This window comes from Saimiri boliviensis, chromosome 7 (genome assembly GCF_048565385.1).
Source record: "Saimiri boliviensis isolate mSaiBol1 chromosome 7, mSaiBol1.pri, whole genome shotgun sequence".
NCBI lineage: Eukaryota > Metazoa > Chordata > Mammalia > Primates > Cebidae > Saimiri > Saimiri boliviensis.
In genome coordinates, this window is record NC_133455.1 from 100,035,491 (window position 1) to 100,060,582 (window position 25,092).

At 40.1% G+C, this 25,092-nt stretch overlaps 1 protein-coding gene across 1 annotated transcript; it reads right to left on the reverse strand.

Moving 5' to 3' along the window:
- Positions 1–6,167: 6,167 nt before the first annotated feature.
- On the reverse strand, positions 6,168–22,193 carry LOC101037697 (C-type lectin domain family 2 member E-like). The gene is made up of 6 exons (XM_074403476.1): positions 22,060–22,193; positions 21,922–22,016; positions 12,141–12,266; positions 10,625–10,809; positions 9,951–10,057; positions 6,168–9,034 (listed from the first exon to the last, which is right to left on the reverse strand). The coding sequence occupies exons 1-6, from the start codon at positions 22,191–22,193 to the stop codon at positions 8,869–8,871; spliced, it is 813 nt and encodes a 270-aa protein (XP_074259577.1). The 3' UTR covers positions 6,168–8,868.
- Positions 22,194–25,092: the final 2,899 nt, after the last annotated feature.

Below are 25,092 nucleotides of genomic sequence, written 5' to 3' on the forward strand. Positions count from 1 at the left end.
CAGATTTTTAATGATCGCCATTCTAACTGGTGTGAGATGATATCTCAATGTGGTTTTGATTTGCATTTCTCTAATGACTGGTGATGGTGAGCATTTTTTCATGTTTGTTGGCCGCATATATGACTTCTTTTGCAAAGCGTCTGTTCATATCTTTTGCCCACTTTTGAATGGGTTTGTTTGGTTTTTTTCTTGTAAATCTGCTTTAGTTCTTTGTAGATTCTGGATATTAACCCTTTGTCTGATGGGTAGACTGCAAAAATTTTTTCCCATTCTGTTGGTTGCTGGTTCACTCTAATGATTGTTTCTTCTGCTGTGCTTAAGTTTAATTAGATCCCATTTGTCTATTGTTGCCTTTGCTTTTGGTGTTTTAGTCATGAAGTCCTTGCCTATGCCTATGTCCTGAATGGTGTTATCTAGGTTTTCTTCTACACTTTTTATGGTGTTAGTTCTATGTTTAAATATTTCATCCATCTGGAGTTTATTTTTGTATAAGGCATAAGGAAGGGGTCCAGTTTCAGCTTCCTACATATGGCTAGCCAGTTTTCCCAACACCATTTATTAAAAAGGGGATCATTTCCCCATTGCTTGTTTTTGACTGGTTTGTCACAGACCAGATGGTTGTAGATCTGTGGCATTGCTTCCAAGGCCTCTGTTCTGTCCATTGGTCTATATCTCTATTTTGGTACCAGTACCATGATGCTTTGATTACTGTAGCCTTTTAGTATAGTTTGAAGTCAGGTAGTGTGATGCCTCCAGCTTTGTTCTTTTTGCTTAGGATTGTCTTGACTATACAGGCTTCTTTTGGTACCATATGAAGTATAAAGTGGTTTTTTCCAGTTCTGTGAAGAGGTCAAAGGTAGCTTGATGGGGATAGCATTGAATCTATAAACTACTTTGGGCAGCATGGTCGTTTTCAGAATATTGATTCTTCCTAACCATGAGTATGGAATGTCTCTCCATCTGTTTGTGTCCTCTCTTATTTCCTTGATCTTTGTAGTTTATCCTTAAAGAAATCTTTTATATCCTTTGTTAGTTATATTCCTAGGTATTTTATTCTCTTTGTAGCAATTGTAACTGGGAGTTTACTCATGATTTGGCTTTCTGATTGTCTGTTGTTGGTGTATAGGAATGCTTGTGATTTCTGTGCATTGATTTTGTATCCTAAGACTTTGCCAAAGTTGCTTATCACCTTAAGGAGATTTTGGGCTGAGAGGATGGGGTCTTCTAAATATACAGTCATGTTGTCTGTAAATAGGGACAATTTGACCTCTTATTTTCCTAATTGAATGTCCTTTATTTATTTTTCTTGCCTAATTGCTCTGGCTAGAACTTCCAATATTATATTGAATAGGACTGGTGAGAGAGGGCATCCTTGTCTTATGCCAGTTTTTTAAAGGGAATGCTTCTAGTATTTGCCCATTCAGTATGATAGTGGCTGTGGGTTTGTCATAAATAGCTTTTATTGTTTTGAGATACGTTCCATCTATACCTAGTTTATTGAGAGTTTTTAGAATAAAGAGCTGTTGAATTTTGTCCAAATCCTTCTCTGCATCTATTGAGATAATCGTGGTTTTTGTCTTTTGTTCTGTTTATGTGGTGGATTGTTTATAGATTTGCAAATGTTGAACCAGCTTGCATCCCTGGAATGAAGCCTACTTGATCATGGTTGATAAAATTTTTGATGTGCTGTTGGATTCAGTTTGGCAGTATTTTATGAATGATTTTTGCATCAGTGTTCTTCATGGATATTGGCCTGTAGTTTTCTTTTTTAGTTGTGTCTCTGCCAGGTTTTGGTATCAGGATGATGTTGGTCTCTTTAGTTAGGGAGGAGTCTCACTTTTTGGATTGTTTGGAATAGTTTCAGAAGGAATGGTACCAGCTCCTCTTTGTATGTCTGTTAGACTTTGGCTGTGAATCCCTCTGGACCTGGACTCTTTTTTTTGGTTGGTAGGCTATTAATTGCTGGCTCAACTTCAGATCTTGTTATTGTTCTATTCAGGATTTTGACTTCTTCCTTGCTTAGTCTTGGGAGTGTGCAAGTGTCCAGGAATTTATCCATTTCTTCCAGATTTGCTGGTTTATGTGCATAGAGCTGTTTGTAGTAATATCTGATGGTATTTTGTATTTCCGAGGAATCAGTGGTGATCTCCTTTTCATCATTTTTTATTGCATCTATTTGATTCTTTTCTCTTTTCTTTTCTATTAGTCTAGCTAGCAGTCTGTCTATTTTGTTGATCTTTTCAAAAAACCAGCTCCTGGATTTATTGTTTTTTTAAAGGGTTTTTTGTGTCTTTATCTTTCAGTTCTGCTATCATCTTAGTTATTTCTTGTCTTCTTCTTGCTTTTGAGCTTTGATCTTGCTCCTCTAGCTCTTTCAATTTTGATGATAGAGTGCTGATTTTAGATCTTTTCTTGTTTCTCATTTAGGCATCTATTGCTCTAAGTTTCCCTCTAGACACGGCTTTGTGTCCCAAAGATTCTGGTACATTGTGTATTCATTCTCATTGGTTTCAAAGATCATTTTTATTTCTGCCTTCATTTCATTTATCTCTTCATCATTCAGAAGCAAGTTGTTCAGTTTCCATGTGATTGTGCAGTTTTGTGTGCTTTTACTAATCATGAGTTCTAATTTGATTGTGCTGTGGTCTGAAAGACTGTTATGATTTCTGTTCTTGTGCATTTGCTGAGGAGTTACTTATTTCCAATTATGTGATTAATTTTACAGTAAGTGTGATGTGCTGCTGAGAGGAATATGTACTCTGTGGGTTTGGGGTGGAGAGTTCTGTAAATGTCTATTAGGTCCACTTGTTCCAGATCTGCATTCAAGTCCTGGAAATCTTTGTTGACTTTCTGTCTCATCTGTTCAATATTGTCAGTGGAGTGTTAAAGTCTCCCACTATTATTGTGCGGGAGTCTAAGTTTCTTTGTAGGTCTCTAAGAACTTGCTTTATGTATCTGGGTGCTCCTGAATTGCGTGCATGAATATTTAGCATAGTTAGCTCTTCTTGTTGCATTGATCTTTTTATCATTATGTAATGCCCTTCTTTGTCTCTTCTGATCTTTGTTGGTTTAAAATCTGTTTTATCAGAGACTAGGATTGCTACCCCTGCTTTTTTTTTTTTTTTTTTTTTTTCTCTCTCCATTTGGTTGGTAAATCTTCTTCCATTCCTTTGTTTTGAGTCTATGTGAGTCTTTGTATGTGAGATTGGTCTCCTGAATACAGCTCACCAGTAGATCTTGACTTTATATCCAGTTTGTCAGTCTGTGTCTTTTGATTGGGGCATTAGGCCATTTACATTCAACATTAATATGTTATGCTTGAATTTGATCCCACCATTTTGTTACTGGTTGGTTGTTTTGCATGTTGGTTGATGCAGTTTCTTCACTGCATCATTGTTTTTTACCATTTGGTTCCTTTTTGCAGTGGCTGGTACTGGTTATTCCTTTCCATGTTTAGTACTTCCTTCAGGAGCTCTTGTAATGCAGGTCTTGTAGTGATAAAATCTCTCAGCAATTGCTTGTCTGTATTTTATTTGTCCTTCATTTACGAAGTTTAGTTTAGCCAGATATGAAATTCTGCATTGAAATTTCTTTTCTTTAAGGATGTTGAATATTGGCCCCAACTCCCTTCTAGCTTGTAGGGTTTCTGCCTAGAGATCTGCTGTTTGCCTGATGGGCTTCCCTTTGTGGATGACCTGATGTTTCTCTCTGGCTGCCCTTAGAAATTTTTCCTTCATTTCAACCCTGGTGAATCTGACAATTATGTGCCTTGGGGTTGCTCTTCTAGAGGAATATCTTCGTGGTGTTCTCTGTATTTCCTGGGTTTGAATGTTGGCCTGCCTTGTTCAGTTGGAAAAGTTCTCTTGGATAGATTTTCCAATTTGGATTCATTCTCCCCGTCACATTCAGGTATGCTGATCAAGGGTAGATTAGGTCTTTCCACATAATCCCATAGCTCTTGGATGCTTTGGTCATTTTTTTCACTCTTTTTTCTCTAATCTTGCCTTCTGATTTTATTTCATTGATTTGATCTTCTGTCTATGATGTCCTTTCTTCTGCTTGATTGATTCGGCTGTTGAAACTTGTGTATGCCTCGCAAAGTTCTCGTGCTGTGTTTTTCAGCTCCATCAAGTCATTTATGTTTGTTTCTAAGCTGGCTATTCTAGTTAACATTTCATCTAGCCTTTTTTCAAGGTTCTTAGTTTCTTTGCATTGGGTTAGAACATGGTCTTTTAACTCAGAGAAGTTTGTTATTACCCACCTTCTAAAGCCTGCTTCTGGCAATTCATCAAATTCATTCTATGTCTTGTTTTGTTCCCTTGATTATGAGGAGTTGTGATCCCTGGGAGCAGAAGAGGTGTTCTTGTCTTTGATGGTTTCATCCTTTTGTGCTAGTTTCTTCCCATCTTCATGGATTTTTCTCCCTTTGATCTTTGAAGTTGATGATTTTGGGAGTAATCTCTGAGTAGATGTCCTTTCTGTTAAGTTTGGAGCTATATCTTTTTTGGCCTGTAGAGACAATGCTGGGCTGCCTCATATTCAGTCAGGCTGCTGGGTGGGTGGTCCTCCCCTGGAATTTGTTTGCAGGTGAGATTATCCCCACCTTCCCAGTGGCATCTCTCCTTCCCCATGCTCCATCTTCCTGGTCAAACTGGCGTATTTGCTGCCAAGCTGTCTAGTGCATGGGCTTCAGTTTAAGTTTTGTGGGGATGGGGCCTGCCAGGTCTTATGGCCTGTTTCCCTGCTTTCAACTCCGCCTCTTTCTGTGGGATGGGTCCATCCCACTGTCATTAGTCCGAACTTCCACCCAGGTCCGTGCCAACTTTTGGCACCAGGCGGAAGCTGTTGCTCAGCTTTGCATAACAACCCATGGCACCCCTCAGTCTGGCAGGGATCTCATGGACCTTGGGTCACAGGAGGGATGAGGTAGCACAGGATCCGAATCGGAGCACCAAGGGGGTGAAGTCCCCGAACCACCGAGCCGGCTGCATGTTCCAGGTGGGGACTTATCCTGCCCTGTCTTGGTTTGCCCTCTCTGGGTGCCTCTCACCCTGCTTCAGCTCCTTTCCTGGGCTATTATTTTCAGTGTCCTACCAGTCCCACCGAAAAAAACCCAGCACCTAGCTTAGAATTGTTAAATCCTCTAGCCCTCTGCATCTCATTCACTGGGAGCCGCATTCTGGTGTTGCCTCCTCTCAGCCATCTTGGGGCCCCCCAATTTGTGTTGTTTTTAAACCACTTGTCTTAGTTCATTTGGGTTGTAACAAAATACCATAAAATGGGTAACTTATAAACAACAGAAATGTATTTCTCAGTTCAGGAGCCTGGAAGTCCAAGATCAGAGTGCTGGCAGATTTGGTGCCTGCTGAGAGCCCAGTTCTGATTCATTGATGGCACCTTCTAGATGTGTCCTCATATAGTAGAAGGAACAAGGGAGCTTTTGCGGGCCCCTTTTGTAAGGGCACTAATCCCATTCATTAGTCTTCTACCCTCATGACCTAATCACCTCCCAAAGGTTTCACTTCCTAATATCATCACCTTGGGAATTAGGATTTCAACATAATAAATTTGGGAGTGGCAGACACAAATATTCAGACTATAGCACCCCTAGTTTATGGTAATTTATGATTACACAAATATATTATGTTAATTAAGCTCTCTCAACCTCAAGATCTATATGAATAAAGGAGTATAATAGCACTTTCCTTGACTGGTTTGTTCTGAGGAATGAAATCTGTGATTTAAATGAAGGTGCCCAAAAAACCATCAGTTAATATACCTATTAAGTTACTAGTAATTTATGCCTGCTTTAGGAAATATTATGGACTTTAACATCTAAAATCTTCCTGGTGATGCTTTGATATGGACAATATCTACAATCTTTTCATTCAGGGCTCAGATAATGCCATTTCCCTCAAGTGTGGAACACTGGCCAGAGACTTTTCTGATTGTTCAGTTCTGGGGTTTAAATGTTCTGAATATTGATGTTTCCTCAAGACTAGGAGAAAAGGTGTGCTTCATCCTAGTGCATCACAAAAACGATCTGAGAGAAGATGAAGCCCATTAGGCAGAGCAACTACTGTTAAACAGCTTAGCAGAGAAAGAAAAGAAAATTACCTTCCTGAAGAAGCAAATTCACTGAGTCCAAAGAGTCCATGGTGAATCAATCATGGGCAAAAGTCATTTTATTTGCAGGGCCAGCAACATGAACATGCAATCTGTGTGGTAGCACAGTTCCTCAGGCTTAAAGGGCCCCACAGGTGGTTTAATGCTTTATCATTAATGTCTCAAGATTATTAATAATTTTTGAACAAGACGTTCTACATTTATATTCTGCACTAGGTTCCGCAAATTATGTTATACTCTCTGATGCTGTGTGCATGAAAGGGATGAATTATTTTTTGCTCCATCTAACATAGCTTTCATTTTATAATTTTTTTATATTGAGCTAGTTGTAATTCACATGCAGTTGTAAGAAATAGTACAGAAAGATCCCACATCTTCTTTACTCAGTTTCCCCCAAAGGTTAATACCTAAAAAACTGCACTAGAATATCACAACTAAGATAATGACCACTGATACAATGAGGAAACAAAACTCTTCCATCACCACAGAGATCCATACCACCTTTTCTCCATACTACGCCTTCTTCTTCACTCACCTATCCATAACCCTCATTCTCTATCTGTACAATTTTGTCATTTCAAGAATGTTACGTAAATATAATCATACAAAATGCAGTCTTTGGTAACTGGCTCTTCTAACTTAGCCTAAGTACTTTGAGATTCAAGGAAGTTTTGTATGCATCAATAGTCCATTCCCTTTTATTGCTGAGTAGTATTCCATTATATGCCTGTAACAGCGTTTACTTAATTATTCACTTATTGTGAGACATATGCTTTTTACAGATTCTGGCTAGTATGAATAAAGCTGCTATGAACATGTTATATAAGGCTTTTGTGTAAATATAAGTTGTCATTAATGTGAGAGAAATGTCTACAAATGTAGTAACTTAGATTGTATGATAGTAGAGTACTAAAAGAAACTGTCAGAGTCACCAGATGGCAAAATAAAAAGGTCTAAACTCTCCTTCCTCACCATGGACACATCCGTTCTATAGCAACACACAGATAAATTTCAATCATTGGAAATCCAGAAACTAATGAGCCACTCCTGCACCCTAGGTGAGTGTGAAACTATCCACATCAGAACTGGCAGGAAACGACTTGCATACACTGTGATAACCCCCAGCCCTCATATGATGCCACATGGTTAGGAAGGAACTCCCATCTCTCAGCCTGTCCCTGAGAGATGCACTAGAATATCACAACCTAGAGAAGTTGTGATACCTATCTGGTACTTCTCTAGGTATTACTAGAGGGATTGGTTTCTTTTTTTTTTCTTATTAATCCATTGGTTGAAGAGAGGAACTGGTTTCTAACCCCTGTTTTGGTAAGCTGACAGGGCCCACCATCTGTTAAACCTCTGGGGCTACACAAAACAAAACAATTGTTTTTTAAATAGTAATTGTTATAGCCCTGTTACTTCAAATATTTTCAGAGCAGTTTTTAATAAGCATGTGGGTACTTTCACTGCTCCCCACTTTGGCTCAGTGCAGAGTGATAAAGTCCAGCTTCCAGCTTCTCTCTGAAAAGCAAAGGAGACAGACCAAATAACTAGCCCCCCAGCTTTTCTGGCTGCTACCGGAAGAACTGGATTTTATCTCATGTGTCTGAGAGCACTGAAAGGATCTGGCATACTCTAGATGCCTGAGGACCATTAAGAATAAACATTGTGACTTCAACTACCATGAAAGTTTAAGTGGCACACAGAACCTCTGTCTGGACTGGTTGGTAAAGGTGTTCTCCTGTATGAGACCTGTCTGTGAAGACTGGAAAGGAAGCTGTGTTATCTGGGGCACAGACACCAATGCCGAGAGTCAAAGAAAATAAAGAAATATGTTACAAATGTTACCCACACAACAGGTGGGTTAGTCACTTGTCAAGTGTCAACGCCATGACCACAGCCAGGGAGGATTTAGCAAGAGTTCATCACTTGCAGAAAGTAAAAAGAACACTGGGCAAAGCTCCCAAAGCAGTCCTTCCTCAAGCTGGGAGTTGGGTCAGGTTTTATAAGCATAGGGTAACGAGATACCATCTGACTGGATCTTGTAATGAGGTGATGCTGGGAAGCATGCTCTGACTGGATCCTGCCATGGAGAGAGACCTGAGTTCCATCCAGCTGGATCCTGGATCCTGCCACCATGGGCCCACTTCTTAATTCAGCCTCTGTACCTCAGTCTAAACAACTGCGTTTCCCCTGTGGTTGCACACTTGGTTCACCTGGCCATGCTCAGGTTATATGACCTAAGGGTACGTCCAATTCACAACTTTGTTACCGTAAAAGCTGAACCATGTAAGTCTATTGCTGTACTATTCACAATAGCCAAGACATGGAATCAAGGCAGATGCCTATCAACAGTGGATTGGATAAAGAAAATGACCCATGGTCATAAGCTGTTTACAGCTAAGGAAGTGTAGTAATGCCTGCAAGGACAAACGCCTACAACAGCAGAGTGTCCAGATGTCCCAATGTCACCTAACAGTACATGCTTTTAGGATAGCTGTAGTCATACTTTGATGTACTTATGCACTAAAATGACAAAAATAAGTTTCTTTATATCAACAAAGTACTAAACTGTGCCACAGGATGGTGGCTCTCTTTTCACCGCTCCACCAGGTAGCGCCCCGGTGAGGTCTCTGCACTGCCCTCGTAGAGGTTCTTGAGGAGGGACCCACCCCACAGCAGTCTCCTGCCTGCATATCCAGGTGTCTCCAGCTGTTATACACGGCAGCTACATACAACAAGTTATGATGCATCCATAGGGAAATTCTGTAAAGAGTTTCTAATTTGGCAATTGTAGACATAACTGTTTGGCTTGCTACAAATCCATTTTCTGTCTGTGTAGATGCTGGCACTACCGACTCCATTGTCATTCAGGTAGGCACATTCTCCAACTCCTCTGATAGGAAACCTAAAACCAGACACAAAAATATTAACTATTTGGAAGTCAGACACCTGCGTTTGTTCCTCCCCTCTCATCTTCTGCACCCTCTCTGTATTTTACTGTGAATAAGAGGAAAGCAAAAGTCTGTCATTAATATTGCTTCATAGTATTATAAACCATTTCCGTATTTAGTGTCTTTTATGTTCTCAAGGTCCTTGCTTGAAAATCACCAGCCTATCATTCATCCATACCAAGCCCAGCTATGTTGATAGGTAGTTAACTGATGCTTTCCGCTGCACCCAAATGAACTGCTGCCATTGGTGGTCTTCAGTGAAGATGATTTCCAGTCTCCCAAACGGTTTCATAAATGTGTGAAAGTAAAAACAAAACAAAAACGCAGTAGATTCCTAAAAAGGCTTAGCTTTGATTAATGGATAGGACTGGGTTCCTATATTTTGTCTGCTACAATGTGATGATTATATTCAAAATACCCCCATTGAAATGTTCACAGTCCAATTAACTGTTACTAGTTTCCTTCTGGTGACAAAACTTTAGGAGTGAGAGAGACCCTTGAGTTCCCTGGATGCTTTCCTATTGTGAATGGATGCAACAGCTGGCAGAGTGGGCTTAGCAGCCTTGTGGATACCAGCTCCTTGGCGGTGTCCTACGATTGTAGAACACTTACTGTAAATCAGTTATAAGTAGGGATTTAGCAGTTTTAAACCAGTGAATTAAAGTGTAAAATTGTGTCAAATGTCATTGTCATGTTACTGAAATCACAGTTAAGTAAAGCCTTCCCAAAGACACAGTTAATATAAAAAGGGTTTAGATTTCTTACCTCATGTTGCAGTAAGCTTTCCATGATGTATTTTTCATCTCAAAAACACAACTCACACACATAACCACACATAAACAGAGCAGAAACGTAAGTCTCAAAACATACGTGTTATTATGTTCTGTGTTGTCTGTCCACCTCCAAATGCGGTCGGATGATTCTCTTCTAAGGCCAATCCAATGCTCAGAAGGGCCTTTGTATCTTTTCAGGAAATTCTATAATAAAACAGAAAGTAATACCATGTGTCCCTTTCTTCCATATCACTCTGGAGTCTCTCTTCCCTAACCCTTCTCTTTTTGACTGGCAGCGTGGTGTAATTAAGCAGCTTACACTCTGGAGTGAGACTAATTCCCAATTCTCAGTTTAAGTCATTTAATGTCCCTGATCCTAAATTACTTTATTTAAAGTGAGCATACATCCCAGTTCGATTGGGAAATTCCTATTTTAAGCTTGTCATTCCACCAATATATTAATGTTCACTTTCAATACCCTATATGTCTTAATCTAGATGACAAATTATACAATTATCTTAATTCTTAATAGAATGAGAATACAACTCATTTTGCAGGTTCACCATGAGAATTACATGAGAAAATATATCTAAAATATCTCACAGGGTTCCAGGCAGAGAACACATCCTCCACAAATGTTGGACATGAAAACACATCTCATGCCCCTGGAATGGGATCCTTCCTCGTATTGCAGCTTTAACCCTATGTAGCTGACCTGCCCCAGGGGCCTAAGTTATTTGACAGAAAACATGATTCAAAAATATCTCTTACCAGTTCTTCCACAGTTGCAAACTGAGCGAGGCTGGCTTCTAATGAGACACAGAAGACTTGACTGAATGTCCAATTTCTTGTGTCTTCAGAAAAATAAAAGCATTTACTCCCAAATCCAATCCAGCTTTTTGGGCAAGCGGCGTACTTAGGTGACTCTATCACAGGCTTTTCTTTCCTGGCTAAAACTGAGACAATCACAATGAAACATGATAAATACATTTTCTCATCCCTTTCATCTATTTTTCTGCTTACCTTCCTGAGGTCAATTTTGAAGTGTACGTATCTGATTGTTGTTTTCCTAACTCATCACATAGTGCCTTACCCTAAGCACAACAGTCATCAGCCCAGTGGTTTTCAGTGGGTACCTGCACCCCTGACTTTCTGAAGTTTACACTGACATTACAGTTTCAAGGAAATCAATTTCTATAGCATCGACTTCCATAGTACTGTACTTTCACAAGGCCATGTAGATGATTTTTCCATATCTTCCTCATATTAGCCTTCCTTCCTCTTGACAAAGCCTCTTGAGGACCTACTGCCTCTATGTACAAGAGATGAGGTTCTTTTTCTTTTTTTTTTTTATGTATATAGTTCTCTGTGCTTTCGTGCATTCTCAATCTGCGTAAGTAGAAGACACCAGTTATTAAGGCCAGATGATTTATCTGAAAACATTTCAAGTAGAGATACTACTTTATTTTTAATAAAAATGACAATTCTGATAGGAACTTGTCAGGAAATAGCTCCGTAAGTGAAATTCCTATGCCCATAGCTTTCTATTAATGAGTGGGAAGTGCACTCTTGCCAAGGCTCAAAAGAAAGACAGACTTATCTTTTGCTTTTCTTTTTCTAAGACTTTTTATCCAATTTGATATAAAACACTGTTGGCCCAGCTTTCAAAATATCCAGAATCTGACCACCCTCCCCTGCCTAGTCCCAATACAGCAATCAAGTGATTATTCTACAATGGAAGTCACATCACGACATTCCTCTCAAACAGTTTCCCTCATCCAAGGCTCCCTATTGCACTGAAGGTGAAAGCCAAAGTCTTTAACTGATCCTCAAGGTTCCTTCATTCCTAATGCCCCATGGTATCGCTCTTCTTCTCCATCCTCACTCTGCTTTATCTACAGAAGTCCCCCTGCTGTTCCTCAAACAAGCCAGGAAGAGTCCTCCTGTAGGCTTTTGGTCCACATGTTCTGTCTGGAATAGCTTCCCCAGGTAGCCACATGGTTCTTGTATCTCTTTCAAAAGGTTGCTAAAATATCATCTTCCAAGGAGGCTTAGCTTTGTCAACCTATTGCAACCTGTTACGCCTCCACCCTTATTTATTATTACTTGTGTTTTTCTGCTGGAGTATAAGTCCCTGAGGAGCAAGGATTCTTTTGTGCGTATTTTGTTTGCTGATGTAATTCAAGCATTTCACACAGTGACAGGCAAATAATAGAACTTAATAAATATTTATTGACAACATAAACATGTAAATAACATCATACAGTTTGGAGAACAAGTAACTTACCTGACAAAACAATGGAAAGCGCAACCACACTTGTGGTCAGAACTGCGGCGATGAACAAGCAGCAATAAACCTTGAGAGGAGTTACCGGAGATAGAAGTGCTAGGCATTTTCTTTGCAGAGTTTTACCTGTAAAATACAAACATCAGAATCTCAATCTCAGGAAGATCGTAGGGAGAAAATGTATCATACAATCAACACAAGCTTAGCTGTACTTCAACTCTCCTATGGCCAACTCCTTTCATGAAAGGTCTTGGTTCAAAATGAGAATAATGGCCCAAAGAGGGCTAGAGACAAAAATCAAATTCTCCCCATCCTCAGGGAATCTTCCAGTTATTGGAAAAAGAGTAGAAATTGGGATGAAAAAGAAACATACACAATCCAGATTTAGTCCTGTAGTAAAACAGCTGCTTAGAAGCAACAAGGAAAGCAGAAAATGAATCAATGTAATTCACCATATTAATAGAATGAGAAAGGGACAGCATATGAGCATCTGAATAAATGCAGCAAGAGCATGTGAAAAACTTAATATTCACCCACGCCAGTAGTCTCAACAAATTAGAAACTGAAAAACCTTCTTCAACCTGCTAAAGGGCATCTACAGAAAAACTACAGCTAGCACCAAACTTGATAAAAGAATGAATTCCAGTGACAAGGAGTAAGGCAAAGAGGTCTGCTCTCTCTCACCAATCCAATTTAACATTTTGCTGGATGTCCTATTAGGGGCAAAAAGATAAGAAAAAAGAAAGAAATGTCATACAGTTTGGAAAGAAACAAGTGTTGCTATTCACAGACAACATAGTTGTCTGCATGTAAAATTCTAAGGAATCTACCAAACCAAACTGCTACTAGAATAAATGAATTTGGCAAAGTTACAGGATTAGCTATGTTAATACATAAAAATATATTTCCATATATTTGTAATTATGAAGTGGAAATTTAAGTATAAAAATAATGCTATATATAATAACACAAAAGACTATTATATCAAAATATGTTTAGGATCAGTATGATGAAAGCTACAAACCAAAGGGACAAAGAAATCAAAGCAGACTTGAATCAACAGAGAGATATAAGATATTCATAGACTGTAATATGCAATATTCTGTATGTCAATTATACCCAAAAAGGTTTAGAGATTCAGCACAATCTTGACAGACATTGCAGTATGAATTTTTTTTGTAGAAACGAGCAAAGTAATCTTAAAATTATATGGAAAAGCAAAGAACTAGAATAGCCAAACAATTTTGAAAAAAAAAATGGCTAAATTTGGAAATCAAAGAACCTGTGTTCATAATTTACAAAGTAATAGAAACAAAGACAGTATGATATTGACAAAAGAACAGACACATATATCAATGGAACAGAAAAAAGATTTCAGAAACAAATCCAAACATGTATGGTCACTTGACATTTGACAGAAGTGGAAAATAATCAAGCAGGTAAAGGGTAGTATTTTCTGAACATGTAATGCTGGAACAATTGAGTATCCTAATGCAGAACAGTGAACCTCAACTCACACCTAATACCTTATAAGAAAATTAACTCAAAATAAATCTCAGACTCATATATGACACCTCCAACCCTAAAACTATTCGAAGGAAAGAGGAAAATAAAATATTTGTAAACTTGAATTAGGCAAAACTTTCTTAGACACAATACCAAAAGCATTATCAATATTTTAAAAATTGATAAGTTGAATTTAAACATAATTAAAACTCTATGAAAAAGAAAAGCCTGAAAGGGGAATAAAAAGACAAGCAAAGGCAGAAAAACATCTTTCTAAAAAGCGACTTGTATCTAGAATATAGTAAGAACTCAAAACTCAACAATAAGAAAACTAAATTAAAAATGGGGCCAACTATTCGCAGATGCACTTGATTAAAGATATATGATTGGCAATTAAGTGCATAAAAACACGCTTGAAATAACCAGCCGTTTAAGAAATACAAATTAAAACCGTAATGAGTGACTACTACATGCTTATTAAGAGTGGGAAACAAAACAAAACAAAAAAGAAACAAACCAACTGTTGGTGGGAAGGGATGTGATATGGTTTGGATCTCTGTCCCCGCCCAAACCTTATGTTGAATTGTAATCTCCAGTGTTGGAGGTGGGGCCTGGTGGGAGGTGATGGCATCATGGGGGCGGATTTCCCTGTTGGTGCAGTAAGAGTGAGTCCTCTTGCGATCTGGTTGTTGAAAACTGTGGTACCCTCCCGCACTCCCTCTCTTCTTCCCACTCTGGCCAAGTGAAGTGTGGACTCCCCCTTTGCCTTCTGCCATGAATTGTAAGTTTCCTGAGGCCTCTCTAGAAGCTGAGCAGATGCCAGAATCATGTTTCCTGCCCAGCCTGTGGAATGGTGAGCCAATGAAACCTCTTTTCTTTACAGATTACTCAGTCTCAGGTTATTTCTTTATAGCAGTGCCAGAATGGACAGGATGCAACTGGAATTTTCATGCCTCATCACTGGAAACACAAAATGTTATAGGCACTCTGGAAACAGTTAAGTAGTCCGTTATGATAAATGTAAATGCACCACATGCCCTGGCCATCCTATCCCTAGGTATTTAAACAGGGAGAGTAAAAACTTGTGTTTACCCAAAAACCTGCAAGGAGTATTTACATCAGCTTCATTCATTATCAGAAAAACTAGCAACGACTCAAATATGCTTCAGCTGGTGAAGAGGTAAACAACTATTCTTCAGCCCTAATAAAAGAAAAAACTTAATCACACATTCACAATTGCCCATTTCTTACTGTGTGTTAGCACGCCAAACTTTTGTCAAGTATTTCTCCTCCTGACAGACCCCAAATGGGTTTGCCTGTAAGTTTGCCTAACAAGCCCCAAAGCACAGACTTGGAAAAAACATTCTGCCTACCCTGACTACAAAACACCATTTCCTGTTGAAATCCCTATACTTTTTCCCCTGCTCTCTCCCACATCATTAACATATTTTCAAAATCAATGTTTCTTCTATTGCAACAGTCCTTCTGAATAAAGTTTCTCCCTATCTAAGCTCAGACTTGCTTTTCTTTGACAAATGACACATACTATAATACAGATGACTTGCAAATGTATTATTGCTAAGTGAATAAAGTCAGATTCTACCTTTACCTACTGCAGGATTCCGGTGATAATGACATTCTGGAAAAGCCAAAGTGCAAGAACAAAAAACAGATCAGAGGTTGCCAAGGGCTGGGGTTGGAGGAAGAGATATCCTGCAGAGGAGCATGAGGGAATCTGGAGTGGGTGGGTATGGCTCGGTATCTTGACTCTGATGGTATTACATGAATACATGTTTATCAAAACTCATAGAAATGTACACCAAAAGAGTGATTTTAGAAATTCACTCATAGAAATTCACAACAAAAGAGTGAATTTTACTGAATATAAATTGTAGTATTTAAAAGTCCCTGCCAACTTTCTTTCATTTAGCACACATCTCCAAGAATAACAAGAAGCTTCAGCTTAGAGTCTAGACAGGGAAAAAGATGGGTAAGATTGGATGATCTTAAGCAGTGAATATTGTTTGGATTTTTGCTCATATAAAAATCTCAACCTTTATTCTTTCTGGTTCCACACTAATGCAAAATTATCTTAAAGGTTCAGAATACTAAGACTTCCATAATTAGTTTTCATTCTTACTAAGTGAATATGTAGCTCTCCCCTTAAAAGTTACCCCAAATCTCCCATTTGCCTTTCTTACTAATGTAAATGTCCCTAGTACTCTTCTTCTTTTTTACACCTCTAGCTCCTCCAACTAATACTGTGACAGCCAGGTGGGAAGGAGTCCCTAGAGAAACTCCAACCAGCCTGCCCACTGAGGGGAGCCTTGGGAAGCTCACAAGGTTTGCAGCAGGAATGAGCCTGGGCCTGGCCCCTCGTTCTCCTGTGTGGAACCTGGGATTCAAACTGCCAGGTGGAAAGAGCTCTAGCAGAGGGCCTCTGGCCTTGCGAGAGTACCTGTTTCCCCCTCTTTTTCCCTTTTTCACCAAATAAAACCCTGCTTCACTCACCCTTTAAACATTCTGCAAGCCTGAATTTTCATGGCCGTGGGACAGAGAATCTCGTTTTTAGCTGAACTATGGAAAAGGCTTACAACAATATTCCTGCATGCATCTTGTTCCATTTCTCTCTCTTACTTATTTCTCTTCTATCTTTCTTATGGTGTGTCCTGACTCCCACAAATTCATATCACTCTTTTTTTTTATTGCATTTTAGGTTTTGGGGTACATGTGAAGAACATGCAAGATAGTTGCATAGGTACACAAGTGGCAGTGTGATTTGCTGCCTTCCTCCCCCTCACCTATATCTGACATTTCTCCCTATGCCATTCCCCCCAACTCCCCACCCCCTGCTGTCCCTCTCCTATTTCCCCCCAATAGACTCCAGTGTGTAGTGCTCCCCTTGTCCACGTGTTCTCGTTGTTCAACACCCGCCTATGAGTGAGAACACATATCACTCTTAAAGTACACCTGAACACAATACCTTTCAGATTTCTAGTTGGAAAAACAATATTAGGAATTATGCCTCAGAGGAACAAAGAAATAAACCATATTACTGGTCAAATTTTAACTCAGTTTCAGGATCCAAAAAACAACACAATGCATCTTTTTTTTTTTTAACTATTATTTTTATTGCCTTTTAGCAAGTTTTGGGGTACATGTGAAGAACATGCAAGATTGTTGCATAGGTACACACATGGCAGTGTGATTTGCTGCTTTCCTCCCCTCCCCCTATATCTGGCATTTCTCCCCATGCTATCTCTCCCACCTCCCCACCCTCCGCCCCGTCCCTCCCCCATTTATGGACACAGGGAGGGGAGCAATGCATCTTAAAAAACAAGTTTCACAACTGCACCAAGTAGCAAATATTTAGTTTCAGTTCTGCAAATATTTTGCTTAGTTAGTTTCAGTTCTGGAAACATTTGAGTTAGTCCATATACTCTTTAGAACATGTCTGTTTAAATAAGAACTCTGGGCAGAGTCGTGTCTGGCAGAGTTTGGAGGAAAAAAAAAAAGTATGCTGTTTTCTATGAAATGCAGTATCCTGAACTCCGGAATAAAAGTAAATTTAATAAATAAAATTGAGGGAGGAGGGGAGAAAGAGAGAGAGAAAAAAAGAATAAAATAACTTTTTTCAAAAGCAAAAGAGGTAAGTAAAGGTCTCCTTTCTGCTGTACTGAAGCACAAACATACACCATTACGTGGTTGTTCTTTCTCAGAAAATCTGTCATATATTGAAACGCTAAAGGGTTTGCTGGTGGTCAGGGTCTGCTTCTCACTCTTACCCTCAAATCTCCACATCTCTTTTTAATTACAAAGGATCTATAAGTCAAAAGCCGTGGATCAATAAATGAAAAGCCCCTATGTTTGCAGGGCAACATCTAACAAAAACAGCACTAACAATATAAACACAAAGAACATTTTTTCCTTCGTCTTCTTATAATCTAATTCATTGTTCGTTTCTCTTACCCTAGACATATTTAAGTAACATACACAGTACAATAACTGATGTAGCAATTACACATCTATTCTCCAAACCATCCCTAAACTGCAAACATATCACTTCTACAGAGACTGACTATGAAGTGCTAATGCTCCTAAAACCCAGCTTCCTTCATGCTGCAGTGGAAGAAAAGTTGCCCCTATTTTTTCAAATGCCATCAATTACATTACCAGATTCTCTCTCTTCCAAGCCATCTCTGAATGTAAGGTCTATTTTTAACATTTTCTGTGAAGTCTCTGCAGCTGTCATCTTGTAGCTTAGCAGAACAGATTAGAAAATGCCTTTAGGAAGGAAACTGAAACCCAGCCATCAACGGTTTGCTATGTGGTGACGTTGAAATGATTTGCTTAACTCTTACCATGAACTCACAGAATGCTCTGGATAAGCAAATAATTCAAATATCACCAGAAAAAATACACAAGGAAAAAACCTTATCGATATCACTAAACATCCACTATAATGGCTAAAACAAAAAGACTAATATAAATATTTTTAGGGGAATGTGCTACTACTGGAACTCTAACACACTGCTGGTAGGAGAACAAATCTAACAACCGTGTAATACTCTCTGACATAACTACTAAAGTTAAACATAACCAAATCCTGATCTAGTAATTCTACTCTTAAGTATATTTCCCCATGAAACACACATACACACACAAAAGAACATGCACAAAGTGGTCATAATAGCATTACTTGTAGCAAACCTGGAAACTCAAATTCCCATTACAAGTAGAATAGAGATATATTGCATACTAATACTATTAAGTAATATACAACAATAAACTGGAAGAAATTCCTACTATAGGCAATGCCATGGATGAACTCAAAAACATAGTATTAGCACAAGAACTCAGACACTACTGCATACATCTTGAGCTGTTACGCTTATATAAAGTTTAAAACAGACAAAAGTCATCTGTGAAGATTCTTTTGTGGAATAAGAAGGAAAAAGGTGACTGGCAAGGGTCCAAGAGGGTTTGACACTGCTGGTAAAATTCTATTTCATAAGAAGAGTAGTGTTTGTATGGATGGTGCTCACTTTGTGAGAATTAAGTATACACTCGTGATATATAACTGTTCACTATGCTAAATACAAATATTTACTGAATAAATATATTTGTGCAGAAAACAATACCTGTATTAAAAAAATAAAATAGCACACATTAAATACATCAGAATGGGTGCCTGCCTATAGGGGTTTGGGAAGTAGGACAAAAAAGAGAATACATAACTAAGAGAGGCTATAGAAAGGTCAATGAGGACAGTGTGGCATCAACTCACACTATAATTTACACACAATTTATTATCTGTGGTCTAAATCCCTTAAGCCACAGACAGCATGGCCTGTCTGGGAGAACTCCCTTCTTGTGCCCCTCAAAGTTCTGCAAACTCTGACAGAGAGGGCAGGTCAGAAATGGGACTAAAAATAGAATACATAAAATTAAAAAAAGCTATAGGAAAGTCAATGGTTCTAGTATGACATCATCAACTTGGTCTACAATTAACTTGCCAACTGCACTACCTGTGGTCTAAGTGGAGGGCAGAGAGTGCCTTTCCTCGGGAGAAAAATGAGGGGGTGATGGCAGTTTCAGGGAATCTTAAAGGAAGGGTCAGATTGTGAGACATAAAATTGAAATGAAGTTATTTCAGCTACAAGGAATGAGACAGAACAATAATTTTCTACTTTGCCTACACATGTGAATTACTAGTGTGCTTTTAAAAACAATTATAACGTACAACAGACTAAATCAGGAGCTCTGGGGGTGGAATTTGAACACCCATATTTTCTGAGAAATCCCTCTCCCAAATGACACTTAAAGGAAGCCTGTGTTGAGAATCACTGGTATAGAGTACCTGAAGAAGAGAAGTATAAAAATTGGTAACAATTATATTACAAAGGTAGGTTAGTAACAGTAAATGGCCGTGGATATAGCCACCGGGGACCCATGAAAGCAGCTGTGCAATGGGGGTATTAGTAATTAACAGTGTAATTTTAGGAGATTTAGTGGAGCACTGCTTCCAGGATGGAAAATAAAAAAAGAAAGAAAGAAAACAAAAGAAGAAAGAAAAGAAAGAAAAAAAGAAAGAAAGAAGAAAAAGAAGAAGAAAGAGGAAGAAGAAGAAGAAAGAAAAAAAGAAAGAAAGAAAGAAAGAAAGAAAGAAAGAAAGAAAGAAAGAAAGAAAGAAAGAAAGAAAGGCATGCCCTTTTCTTTTTTATAATGTAAGTTTTAAACTTCTCAAGTCCATACTTGGTACTTACACTTGAAACTCCTTTTTATTAATAAATCCTAGTAGAAAGTGTCTCAGAAAAATGAAATAGAAAATTTCTCCTCTTCCCCAACAGCTGAAATCCTAAAATCTGGCTCTTATAAAACAGTAAATTGGTAAAATTCACAAAAGTATCAGTATTACTCTCCTGATGAAGTGCAGATATTATTTAAAAATGTAAAGCTCTGTCTTGTGTTCTACTATATAAAATTCTAGTAATGTCATTTATAGAAAGAAAGCTCTTCTAAGACACCTAAATATCAGAACCTGTAGCTTTGTCCTATGAAAGACTGCAATATAAACGTTTGTGTAAACTTAGTAACTGTCACATTGCAAATCGATGCATTCATCTTCTGACTGGATAATATTTTTCCCTGTAAGCCAGGGAAAAGCTTTAGAATTTCTTGTTTCTTTATGTGTAAAGGTTACTAAAGTAAATTAAAATGGACAGCAGGCCTGAAGAATCCCTGAGCAGACAAACCCAGTGAAGCCTCAGAATTGACCTTAACCTTGACTGATTTGAAAACATAACTGAAACGTATTTCTGTAATTCCCTATTAGAAAGAAAACAGAACTGAAACTCAACCAATCAGAAGTAGCCAATGCACTTTCATAACTAGGGACTTTCCGACGGAGTAAATCAAATAAGGCAAATACGTAACTGCAACCAATCAAATGATTTGTTTTCAAATTTACCCCATAAAAGTCCAGAACATTAAGCAACGTTTGGTTTGATATTTCCCAATTTATGAATTCTTCTTACTCAAATAAACTTTTTAAAGTTTTATTGTACCTCAAGATTTTTCTTTAACAAGGTACGATAAACCTGTGCTGATTATACTCTGATTTCTAACTCAAATGGGAGTTAAAGTTGGCAGTTATTCGTAAATCAAACATTATATTTTGTTATAATTGTAGATTCAAGTGCAATTTTTAAAAATACCATCTGAGATATCTGCAGAACTCTAGACAGATTTTCTCGAATGACCCAGCCAGGGCAGGTGCCCCTTTCTGATGTCTAGTCGAGAGATGGACATTTAAACAGATAAAGTGAAACCACCTTTGAAAAATTACAACTGAGGAAATTATGAAAGTGAAAGAAATCAGACCTACCTGACTCCATCCTGCTTCTAAACTTTAAGCTGCCCTATTCATTCATTCCTGGGCATAGGCTGAACTAACTTTGGGAAGGAATTCAGTTTATGATTTGACTCTGAAACAAAATTGATAATAGCTCTTTCCCTGAAGAAACCTCCTCCGTGCCTGGGGACCACTCTGCCTTTGCAGGACTAACAAATTAGCTACAAGATTAGAAATTACAGTTTAGGGGTCATGCAGTCTCTGGCTCCAAGAGTCTGAACCTCCCCAGATTGTTTCTGGGGATAACATCACTATTGTAAAACCTAAGGTCAGTGCTTGAGATATTTTGCAGACCCTGTGCTCCATGGATCACCTGACACTACCCAGACCTGTAATCTGGCCCAACCAATTCTGCCATCGCACCCAAGAACAGAAGACAGACAAAAAAAAACAAACAAAAACCCACTCATTTCGACCTCCTATGATTCTATCTCCAACCTGACCAGTCAGCACTCCCCACTTCCCATGTCCCTTCTGCTAAATCATCTTTAAAAAGTCAGATCCCTGAATGCTCCCAGAGACGGATATGAGGAGACAGATTTGTGCCGTCTTCTGCACAGCCGCCTCTGCATGAATTACTCTTTTCCATTGCAATTCCCTTGTCTTGATAAATCGTCTCCATCTAGGCAGCAGGCGACTGGGTGGCCCTTAAGCAGGCCACTGGGATCCCCCGTTTCCCTCTCCCTGTCCTTCCAAAAGCCCGTAAGCCACAGACACCCGTGTCCTGTCCAGTGGACACCCCTTCTCAGGTCCCCCAAAGTTCTGCAAACTCTGATGACGCAGGCAGGTCAGAGGCCCGTGACAGGTGCGGAGGCTTCGGACAGATTTTCCTTCCATGGCCTGGTCGGCGCGGATGCTCACCCAACTGAGAAGGCCCTGGCGCGGTCACACTGGGTAAATCGAGGCGATGCGCTTTTTCCCGCTTTTTTTGGCGCTCCTGGTGCCGGCTTCTCCTTCACCCCAAAGCAGAGCGCTGCAGAAGCGGCTGGGAAGCGGAACCGAGGAGCGCCGCGGCGGCGGGGCTCGCGGCCACTGCTAAGCGGGCGCCCCGGGGGCTTCTGGGCGCTCCGGCGCTCACCCGGGCCCCTACCTACGGAACGCCTTCCGGTTCCCGCGCCGAGCCGGGCCCCCATCTACGGAACCCCTTCCGGTCCCCGCGGTCTCCTGGCCTCAAGTCCGCTCCGCAGCCCCGGGGGCGGGGCCGGGGCGGGGCCGGGGGCGGGGCGGGGACGGGAGGCGTGGCTGCGCGCACAGGGCCCCACCTCCCGGCGCCCCGAGGTCTCCCTGCGGCTGGATCCCCCGCCTTCCATTTCCCCGGCAGCCGCCGGCGCCTGGGACCCGAGCAGGAAGCCCAAACCGACCGGAAGGTGATTCCTGGGCTCCGTGTCCCACCTCCGGCAGGGACGTGACCGGCCTCCAGCTGGGAGCGCGGGTCCGGGTCTGCTGGATCCCTTGTCGGTGGTAAGGACGCAGAGGATGGACGCCCTTGTCCTGTGTCCCTCATTTGGAGGCAGAGCCCGGGGATTGGGGGAACCCAGGGGAGGCCTCGACCCGGAGCCGGTTCCCACCCTGGGGCACAGGAGCGTTTTAGGTGGCGAAGCTATTCTATGTGTCATGGTGGATATGTTCCAGGAGCAGGAAGACATCACTTCGGTTGGAAAACTTAACAAAAAGCAGCTCAGAAATAGCTCCCTTTCTAACCTCATGCCACTCAAAGAAATCACTTCTAACAACAAGCAGCCTGAAAGAGCAGACAGGAAAACACAAATGAGAGCTCAGACTCTGAAGGACTGGGGCGGGTGCTGGGAGTCTCCTGGGTCCATCGCCAAGCTTCACACCTACACGGTGGACCCCAGTAAAACAGCAGGCCATAATAAGCACCAAGATGCCTACAGCTGCAAGGTACGGGGGAACAGACACAGAAACTCTCCCTCCCAGATAGCAGGACCAGAAAACACGGACTAAGAGTCTATGTGTGATAAAAGACTCTGCTCTGTGCATGTAGAACACCTGGTCCCAACTAAACCCTGGGGCCCTAGGAGGATAAGACATCCCCTGCTGACGAGGCCCCTCCTCACTGGCCCATTTATAAAAACCCCGACATTGTTACAACTTGGCAGTAGGCTCGGGACCCCTCTTTGTCATAGAGACCTGTTTTTCCTTTTGCCTATTAAACTCCTGCTCCGAACTCACTCTGTGTGTGTCTGTGTTCAAGACCTCAACTTCCTTGGCCGTGAGACCAGGAATCTTGGTATTTACCCCAGACAACAAGGCTGCTTCAGATACATCTCATACATTTGTCAGACCCACAGAATATACAACAGAAAGCGGGAACCCTAAACGATGGACTTACTCATAAGGTATCAATATGTGTTCATCCAGACAAGTAGTACAACACTAATGGGAGACGTTAATCTTAAGGGAAATTGTGTGGGAGGAAGAAGTGATAAATGAGAATTCTGCACTTGCCCTCGATTTTTCCACAACCCTAAAACTATTCTAAAATAACATGTATTTATTTTTAAAAAGCAGATGACTTTTTGCCAGTGTTATGATTGCTTTTAGCTGTGACGTAGAAACCTATAATCATCCTTCAATATAACTTATAATTTGTTGCCACATACAATTAAAAAAAATACATATATATCCTGCACCACTGGATATAGTAAGGTTAGAATTTTCTTACATGATCACGAAACAACCTTGATCACATTTCAGAAGTAGTACCTTCTGCATATGGATATCCAGTGTTCCCAGAAACATTTATTGAAGGCACTGTCCTGTCCACAATGAGTGTTTTTGATGTTTGTCAAAAATCAGTTGACTGTAGATACATGGGTTAATTTTGGGGTTCTCTATTCTGTTCCATTGGCCTACATGTCTTATCCTAGTACCATACTCTATCAGTCCAAATGCTTATGATAAAGACGTGCTCAAGGCTGGGTAATTTATAAAGAAAAAGATATTTAATAGGCTCACATTTCACTTGGCTGGAGAGGCCTCACAATCCTGGCAGAAAGCAAAGGCACATCTTACATGGCAGTAAACAAAACAGAACCTGTACAGGGAAACTCTGCTTTATAAAACCATCAGATCTCCTGAGACTTATTCACTATGATGAGAACAGCACAGGAAAGACCTGCCCCCATGATTCAATTACCTCCCATCGAGTCCTTTCCATGACACATGGGAATGGTGGGAGCTACAATTCAAGATGAGATTTGATTGGGGACACAGAGTTAAGCCATATCATTCCATCCCTGGCCCCTCCCAAATCTCATGTCCTCACATTTCAAAACCAATCATGCCTTCCCAACAGGCCCCCAAAGTCTTAACGCACTTCAGCATTAACTGAAAAGCCCACAGTCCAAAGTCTCATCTGAGACTAGGCAAGTCCCACCTATGAGCCTGTAAAATCAAAAGTAAGTTTGTTACTTCATGGCCAGGCTTCACAGAGCCGAGAATAAAATCTTATTTTCACATTTAGAGGAAAACACAAGAAAAGTCAGCAAATGAGAAACTGTGGCCTTTGAAGTGGGAAGAACAGTAGAATAATGTGTTTTAGGAAGATACAAGGGAAAGACACTGAACAGGGGTCACTTTGTTCATAGGATTACTTTTCAGTGGTTTCAAGTGTAGAGGAAAATATCCATGTTTCTCAATTACACAGTATTTTCTAATAATGAGACATAAAGAATGCCTGCAGTATGCACGTAGCTAATACGACAACCTTATTGTATTTGCATCTCTGTGGGTTATTCTCAAAGAAGATTTGCATTGAACAAAGTTAAATAGTCAAGGACGACTTTATACAAAATTGTTGCAATAGGGTCAAGCCTGTTTCAATAGGGAAGGGAGACTGTATTCAACTCCGTTGAACAAAAGGCAGGACAGTTTGTAAAGCCTGGCATATGCTAGTGAAAAAGTCCTGGAGAATGTTAGTGGGGAACATGGGTCAACATGATGAGGCCATTTGTATTTGCTAATTGGCACATACGGAAGTGAGAGTCCTACCCTCCCACAGAGATGGGG

What these genes read in the sequence shown, in the direction of transcription:
- LOC101037697 (XM_074403476.1), bottom strand. Translation starts at nt 22,193, where the DNA reads ATGGGGGCCCGGCTCGGCGCGGGAACCGGAAGGCGTTCCGTAGGTAGG. An exon ending in GCCAGGGCCTTCTCAGTTGG is followed by an intron (nt 12,267 to 21,921) that starts GTGAGCATCCGC and finishes TGTATTTTACAG; the next exon opens with GTAAAACTCTGCAAAGAAAA. An exon ending in AACACAGAACATAATAACAC is followed by an intron (nt 9,035 to 9,950) that starts GTATGTTTTGAG and finishes GTCTGGTTTTAG; the next exon opens with GTTTCCTATCAGAGGAGTTG.